This window comes from Sprattus sprattus (genome assembly GCF_963457725.1).
Source record: "Sprattus sprattus genome assembly, chromosome: 15".
Classification (NCBI taxonomy): Eukaryota; Metazoa; Chordata; class Actinopteri; order Clupeiformes; family Clupeidae; genus Sprattus; species Sprattus sprattus.
This window is the reverse complement of record NC_137913.1, coordinates 6,008,501-6,017,133: the sequence shown is the minus strand read 5'-3', so window position 1 is coordinate 6,017,133 and position 8,633 is coordinate 6,008,501. Positions and strand designations below refer to the sequence as shown.

The 8,633-nt window shown below is 41.5% G+C and overlaps 1 protein-coding gene across 1 annotated transcript; it reads right to left on the bottom strand.

Moving 5' to 3' along the window:
* Nucleotides 1-2,193: 2,193 nt before the first annotated feature.
* Nucleotides 2,194-7,592, bottom strand: LOC308376218 (tripartite motif-containing protein 16-like; the record flags this gene model as incomplete). The annotated part of the gene is made up of 8 exons (XM_080852514.1): nucleotides 2,194-2,736; nucleotides 3,417-3,529; nucleotides 4,881-4,940; nucleotides 5,451-5,483; nucleotides 5,582-5,747; nucleotides 5,955-6,188; nucleotides 6,424-6,519; nucleotides 7,002-7,592. The coding sequence occupies 8 exons, from the start codon at nucleotides 7,590-7,592 to the stop codon at nucleotides 2,194-2,196; spliced, it is 1,836 nt and encodes a 611-aa protein (XP_080708640.1).
* Between the last annotated feature and the right edge of the window lie 1,041 nt (nucleotides 7,593-8,633).

Sequence of the window (8,633 nt, the reverse complement as noted above, 5' to 3'; positions counted from 1 at the left end):
TTTGGGAGGTTCATTGAATCTAAACGAACTGAAGTGGAATTGATCTTTGTATCAATAAGCTGCAAGCTGTATTTTGAAAAGAACTCTCCAGTAAACACCTTTAATTGTGTAGTGGTTAGAAACATTATATGACATACAAGTTGGGAAGTTATTGCAAGAGCAAACCTTCAAATTCACCCAACATCTTTCTGCGTTGTTGAAATGGAGAGTGTGAGCTGGGAGCTCCCCTTAGACGGAGGTCTCAATATCTTAATCGTTTCTAAGAGTTTCAATGAATACTGATCTTGGCAGATTATTGCTACATAATTGATTAAATTGAAACCTCTAATTGAAGCAGCTCAGATTTCTTTTGCTCATTTCAGTATGAACACATTTGGACAAATGTACACTGTGGATCAAAGAAGCATCTCATGTACTATTTAATGAGGGACTCCAGGTGAAACTGAGCTTTGAAGAAAAACTACAACTGCAGCTTGAAACCTTTTGAACTCTAAATGAGATGGGACTGACATGAGCGTGACATGAAATATAATTTCCTGTGAACTCTGAGGCTCATCAGAGACAATGCAGAAGGCAGACGGGGGTGTGGACAAAAAGAACAAAAGCTGTAAGACATCTCTTCAAGTGGAGCATCTCTTCGAGTGGACCTATCTTTTCATCTTCTGTAAGGCGTTCTTAATTTCACTTGTGGGTTGAATCTTGTCTGCAAATGTTTTGGGGTCAAGCTTTCATTTCATTTCTCTGGGTAATGGCTTTAAAGAGCAATCTTTTTCATTTGCTATTGTCATAAAGTGATTTGTAATCACACAGGCAGTAACTACACAGAGAGAATTTGAATGTGCAGATGAAAATGATGTATTTTAGTTGAAAAAAGATGGATGAAAATTGCACATACTGTAGGTCAATAACACTGAACCTGTCTACCCTCAAACTAGTGTTTGTGTGTGTGTGTGTGTGTGTGCGTGCCTGCGTGCGTGCGTGCCTGCGTGCGTGCGTGTGTGCGTGCTGTGTGAACAGAAGGGCTGACAACAGAATAACTTCTACTCTGAAAACATCAAATCTTTTTTGAAACATCATGACGCTTAATTGAATTGTTGTGACAGTTGTTGCTCTGTCATTCCTGGTTGATCTGTATGTTGTTGAACTGTTTTTATGTTATTGAGGTGTTACTTGAACTCAAACTAAATTAGCATTCGTAGACATCTGAGACATGCCTTGTTCTGTGGTGTAGTGGAACATCTGAGTCATGCCTTGCATATTGTTTATAATGCTGTGAAGTGAGAGATATTAAATTCTTCATGTCAAACACATTTCTAGGTTTACACTGCAGAGCAACCCTTTGTGTCAGAGCTTTATTGATCGCTTGTCTTGACAAGACACCACATTTATGACTTTCTTTCTGTGGTGATTTTAGCCTGGCATTTCTGATGGGGCAATTTTTAATGACGTCATGCCATCTTCACAAAAATAGAGCTAGCTGATTATTATATTATTATATAAACACTTTTTTCAACAAGGAATATAAACTGCATTTTGAGTGCTGGCAGGGAGCAGAAATCCTACTTCAATTACATTCCACATGCTTCAGTTCTCAGCGTCACACAAAGATGTCGCATAAAATACAGCTACAAAGTAAATCAAACACATCATAAACTAAATCAACTAAAAAGATTAGATAGACACATAGTTCAAATAACTTGCATGCTTTATTAAGCTTGTGCCACACGCATACAACATGAAGGGAAAGGTACAACTGAAACAAATAACAGCAACAAATCATGCTGTTAAATAAACAAAACTTACATAAAATGTTGTCTTATAAACAGAAATGATTTCAGGCTGCAGCCAGAAGGGGAAGAACAGCAGAGAGCAGGCAGCATTTCACATAGCAAGCACAAACACAGAACCACACACAAATCAAATTACTCCAAAACAGCACTATAATGCTTGTGAGTCTAGTTTATTCACACACACATTTACAATGGAATCGCTACTTTGCATATAAAATGAAATAAGATATATTTTGCCACAAAGCACAGATGCATTGAGCCTTCTGCACCACAGCGCCATCATGATCTGGTGGGGCAGTGACACATGTGCCCCTAATGTATAAACGCCACTGCTAATGTGTGATTGATGTGTAAATTATGTGATGTGTGAGATGTATGTGCTAACAGCATCTACACATGTCAGTCACAGCAGCTTCACTGATCCAGAATCATAAACCCAAAACCCAGGGTAGAGTGTGTGAGTGAATGTGGTCTGGACTCTGTGCAGGAGGGTCATTGTGGCAGAGATGTTGTAGAAGGCCAGAGTTCCTGCCCTGTGATCGACATACACTCCTATTCTGGAGCTGGCCACTAGGGGGAGTTTAGTCCCTTTATTATTGTGCCAGAAAAAGGAGCTGCGGGGGCTGAGCTCCAGTCTCCAGGACTGATCATTACATCCAAACAGACACTCTTTACCCTCTCCTCTCCTGCTGATGCTTTTATATGAGACTGCTATACTAACCCCCAGTCCACTACACTCAACATCCCAGTAGCAGCGTCCAGACACACCCTCTCTACACAGCACCTGCTTCCACACATCAAATCTCTCTGGATGATCAGGATATGACTGGGCCGCAGCTCTCCTCTCCACCCTCCTGTTCCCCTCAGACAGATGGAGGTTTCTGTGTGCTGTGTTTGGATCCAGTGTGAAGTGACAGGAGTCTGATGGAGGAGAAGACAGGACAAACTTAGGTATTTATATTTGTCAGGTGTGTTTGTTATGTGTGTGTGTTAGGACTGTGTGTGTGGTTGTTGTTGTTATTTTATATGAATCTTTGCGTGTGGGGGATGAGATTTATTTCTGTGATTTCTTCTATGAGGGAATGTTTCACATATAAGTGAGATTTGTTTTTCTATGTGTGAATCTGTATATGTTTGTGAAAGTGTACATGTGTGAATGTCTGTATTCAAAAGTTCAAAAGTGAGTATGGCTTGTGTGTGTGTGTGTGTGTGTGTGTGTGTGTGTGTGTGTGTGTGTGTGTGTGTGTGTGTGTGTGTGTGTGTGTGTGTGTGTGTGTGTGTGTGTGTGTGTGTGTGTGTGCATGTGTGCGTGTGTGTGTGTGTGTGTGTGTGTGTGCATGTGTGTGTATGCATGTGTGCATGTGCATGTGCGTGTGCGTTTGCGTGTGTGTGTGTAAAAGGCAGTGTGTGTGTTTGGCTGAAGGTAGCCCTTTCTAGGAATTAATGATGTTGGGTATTTGAGAGACACTGAGGGTGTAAAGGTTCCAGTGGCTGTATATTAAAAAGTTCAAAAGCATGAATGGATGTGTGTGTTTGTATGTGTGTGTATGTGTGTGTGTGTGTGTGTGTGTGTGGGGGGGGGGGGGTCATGATTTTAAGCATGTGAGTGTATCCCTGTGTGTGCACGTTGTGTGTGTGTGTGTATATGTGTGATAGCTTGCATGTCTTTATGTCCAACTTACACTGTGAGAACTCCTCTCTGGTCGCTGGTTCAGGAAAAACAGCCTGGACTTCAGACACTGAGACAGAAAACATCACATTACAGCCCATTTAACTGAATGAGAAGGGCATTCATAAACACCACAACAAGCTAATTTTTCATATTCTCATATATAAAGAATGCTGTCTCTCCTGTTGGGTTCATATATAGACTCAGGGTGTTCACAGGTCTGTTGGAACCACAACAGTATTTGTTATTATTATCACAACCACAAGAATTCATAAATAAATACACACAAAACAAAATGGAGGGAGAGGAAAGATTCCCATGCTTTAAATATGACTGCAACTGCATATGACTGCAACTCTGTCTGGATATATGAGTTTAAATATTACAGAGGGCATCTGTCTCCTAGTTCAAACCTTTATGAAATATGGGTCCAGCAGACCCGAACATAACATATGTTAGAAAATAAGTAAGTGAGGTGGGGTTCAATATGCACTCAATAAAGTTAGTTTACTGACAAAAGAAGATGGAGATGCACTCAATAGAGTCACTCATCTTCATTAGGATGGTAAGGGCATTTAAAAGTCCTTCAGTTCTTAAACCATTACATTTATTCATGAACACAAACTAATTGCAGACATAGTGGGTACAATCAGTTTAGAGTATTGGTCTTTAGGCTCTTTCAGATATGAACTCTGGAGAATATCCACAAAATAGGATCCAGAGTTTGCCTGGGCGCAGCCATTCAGTCTAACACCTTACTGTGTCTTGGAATGATATGCCACGCCCCTATCAACTGATCGCAAATTTTGCCTATATCATTTTAAACTCTCACTAACCGTTGCTGCCACGCCCCCGTCCCCTGATCTCAAATATATACAGAATATTTCCTTCAGAGGGGCAACTTCAGTTGAGGAGGGCAAACGGGCAGTTGCCCGAGCAACCTTATCCCACTTCTGTGCACATCCTTGATCAAGGCCATTATTTCAAACTCTGGAGCCCAACCACACCTCAGTGATAAGAAACCGTCAAACTCCAAAATGTTAGTTTTTCTTTAGTTTACTCTCTCTGTGTTTTATTATAAAAAAAAATGTCTATCTTTTTCTTTCATTCCCTTTTTTTTCTCTTTTTTTCTTTCCTTCTCTTTTCTATTTTTTCTTTTCCCTTCACCTAGAGACAGGTGTGACCTCTACAGGGGTATGAGGTGTCGGTGGGTGTGTGGGAGGGGGGGTGGCGGGTACTGTTAATTGTAAAATTGGGAAAAATGTGAGCATTGTATAGTATCTTTTTTATGTCCTCATTTTGTATCGTTGATGCTCAATAAACATACGTATAAAAAAATCAAATAAAACGTCAAACTATTATTTCTGTGCCCCCTGATGTAAAGGCTTAGAGGCTGTTAGAATCAGTCAGTAATGACTTACTCGATGGTGGCAGCAGCCCCTTACTGTTTGTTCTTCTGACTGGGAGCTCAGGATCAGCATCTGGGATCCCAACACAGAGAGACACTCATTCACCCAGGGTTTACCCTTTACTAAGGGTTATTCAGCTTTACAGTGCTTATAATATAAAATAAAATGTAACATAAAATTGTCACTGGTGTCCAGGAATATTACCTAAACCCTGTTCACAATATGTTTAATGATGTGTCTAATGCTTCGACCCAAAACTGAGATCAAATTTCAAATGGAGTTTAACTCATAGTGTAAATGCTAATACAGACACGTGAAGTGAGAACACCATATTTCATCAGATGACTTCAGCAAACTAGAACTCAGAGGGCTACAAAACTGAACAGTGTAATAACTATTGATACTGTGTGTGTGTGTGTGTGTGTGTGTGTGTGTGTGTGTGTGTGTTTGTGTGTTTGTGTGTGTGTGTGTGTGTGTGTGTGTGTTGGTGTGTGTGTTCGTGTGTGTGTGTGTGACAGATAGAGAGAGCGAGAGACAGATAGAGAGGGAGAGAGAGAGAGAAAGAGAGAGTGAGAGACTCACATTCTAAAGTCTGGATGATCTGGACGTTCGTCACTGTTGAGACATACAGAAAAATGAATCAAAATGAAGTGGGATCCTTGTGTTCTCAAACTTTGAAATAAGGAATTTTTTAATACTACAAGTTTATCCACCTGCTGCAGATATCCTGATTACTTCCTGACTGAAGATGTCATCCAGTTTCTCCTCCAGCTGCACCTTCAATCCAGTCACAGATTCCTTCACAGCCTCAAAAGAGAAGCTTTGGTTGAAGGTCACACTGGGCGAGGAGAGAGAAGAGTCTCTGATTGGCGGGAAATTCTACAGAGAGAGATACATAAAAGGTGAGGCAGACCTCCTGAATATTCAGCCCTGTTTGTTTTTCCCTTAAGGCTGCAGACATGATGGGTGAATTCAGTTGGTTTAGTGTGTATGCACTAATGTGTTTAGGTATATGAATATGTTAGACACATTATGCCTTTTTCCTCTCTTAAACCCACATGGATGCTTTATTACAAATTCTGCTACCTTAATCAAATGGATGTGATCCTCTGTGTGTGTAAGCTGCTCCAGCTCAGCATCTCTCCTCTTCAGGTCAGCAATCTCCTCCTCCAGTCGCTTCAGGAGTCCTTCAGCCCGACTCACCTCAGCCTTCTCCTGAGCTCTGATCAGCTCTTTCACCTCAGAGCGCCTTCTCTCAATGGAGCGGATCATCTCAGTAAAGATCTTCTCACTGTCATCCACTGCTGTCTGTACAGAGCTCTGTTAGGAGGCACACAAAGAGGAGGGGGGCAGGAGACTCACAGAGGTAAGTGAAGGAGCAAACTCACTTGTGGTGTGACTAGGTCTTCTTGATCAAATGACCAAGGGCAAATCCTGCCAAAACCATTTATTTTTGTGATAGTCTGTATCATGAAGAGATGGCAGCATAACGGTGATAACACAATAAAAAAAGTGATCGCTGAGCCAGCTGTTGTCTTATGTGGTCAGTTCTCACCTTGAGAGTCTCCACAGCCTTCCTTAGCTCCTGCAGCTCCTTCTCTCTCTCCTGGATTCTCTTCTGAAATCTCCTCTGGGTCTGCACCAACTGCCTCTGTTTAAAAAAGAAAAACAAACAGCCTCTTTTCACCATATTATCGGTGGATTATTTACAACAATAATTATCAGATATCACACAACAACTGAATATTTATAGTTCATTTGAGACTTTTCAAGAGATTGATTTAATGACACATTGAAGCAGTAGTTATCACATCTACAAGTGAAAAGCCATGGGCTCAAGAGGAGCACTAGTATTAAACAGCAAGACAGAACATTATCTTGCAAGGTAAAACTGTGTTCATTTTGAAGCCGACAGGTTAATGTTTCACTGTTTTTACAGCACAACACTGGACCTTGCACCTGATAATCATGTTCTGATTCTTCCTTTCTCTAACGGGCAAAGTCATTGCAGAAACAGCTAGACTTAAAGACTGTTGAGATAGTATTGTTGTACTTATAGTATTACGTTCACAGTTAGTATGTATAAGAGCCCTCATAGAAATGTTGGTCACATACAGTATGTAGCTCCAGTACCTGTTTGTCTTTCCATTCTGCTGCAGCTGAGACTGTGTCATGGCCTTTATGTTCGTCCATCGTGCACAGATAGCAGATACAGCTCTGATCGGTTCGACAAAATATTTCAAAAACCTTCTTATGATGAGAGCAGATCCTGTCCTGTAGATGGCCTGTGGCATCAGTCACCTTGTGTTTTTGTCCAGGAATGAGTTCATTGTGAGCTTTGTAGTGAGTTTCACAGTATGACACCATACATTCCAGACAGGATTTGACAGCTTTGAGTTTTCTTCCAGTGCATACGTCACACTCCACGTCTCCAGGTCCGGCATTAGAGGGAGTAATAGGAGAAGCTTGGATTCTGGTCTTCATAAATGTCTCCACCATTTCAGCAATCAGAGGATTTTTTTTTAGTTTAGGTCTGGGAGTGAAGGTGTCTTTGCACAGGGGGCAGCTGTAGACTCCTCTCTGTTCCTCCTGATCCCAGCAGCCCTCAATGCACCTCATGCAGAAATTATGTCCACAGGAATTAGTCACGGGATCCTTCAGCAGATCTAGACAGACTGGACATGTGAAGGAGTCCTCTTCTTTCTTGAAAATAGCCTCTGCCATTTTGTTTGCTTTCTCTCACAACGACGAAAGACGTGCCATGTACTTTCGTTTTCACCAGATCAAGGTGTGCTGAGGAGTGGCTTCCTAGTTGTCATTTTGCGTCGGTCTTTTAAGTTCAGGTGGAGGCGGGGAAATAGGCTACGTGTGTGTTCGTTGGCTGCAGTAGAATACATACCTTAGTCAAGCGGAGAGCTGCCTCAGTCAAGCGGAGAGCTGAGATAAAGAGACTGGTGACTCAGCTCCGGTTGAAATAGAGATATATGTGCGTACAAACTAATTTTTCACGCCTTCAACACAAACATTAACCCACTCAATAGCACCCCCTCACTGTCACTCTGTCAAAAGCCATTCACTTCACTCCTTTATCAGGTCCGCAAAGGAGACAGTTCAGGACATTCAGTATACGTGTATAAGATGCTGCTTAAGATCACTGTTCAGTACATACAGTATGTATACGTGTATAAGATGCTGCTCAAGATCACTGTTCAGTACATACAGTATGTATACGTGTATAAGATGCTGCTTATGATCACTGTTCAGTACATACAGTATGTATACGTGTATAAGATGCTGCTCAAGATCACTGTTCAGTACATACAGTATGTATACGTGTATAAGATGCTGCTCAAGATCACTGTTCAGTACATACAGTATGTATACGTGTATAAGATGCTGATTAAGATCACTATTGTTTGTAATAATAACATCACGTACGGTTAAGATACTGTCATCTTCTCTCAGTAGAGGGGGCCGTGACCTTTCCACATCCTCACGCACCCCATCAACTAGTGGGAAGGGCTTGGGTGAGCGAGTGCTTGGGGCAGTGGCGAAACCACCGGGGTGGCAAGGGGTGGCAGCTGCCACCCTAAAAAAAATGCTTGCCACCCCACTTGCCATCCAGGTTGTCAGAAGTGTCTCCTGTAATAAACTCTTGAATTTATTGAATGGTATTGTATTTTTGCTACTTATATTTTTGCTACTTAAGCGGTTGATCTCTTTGGTAACTTGCTCTAAAATCTTTAAGCTCCCCCTCCCCTGTAA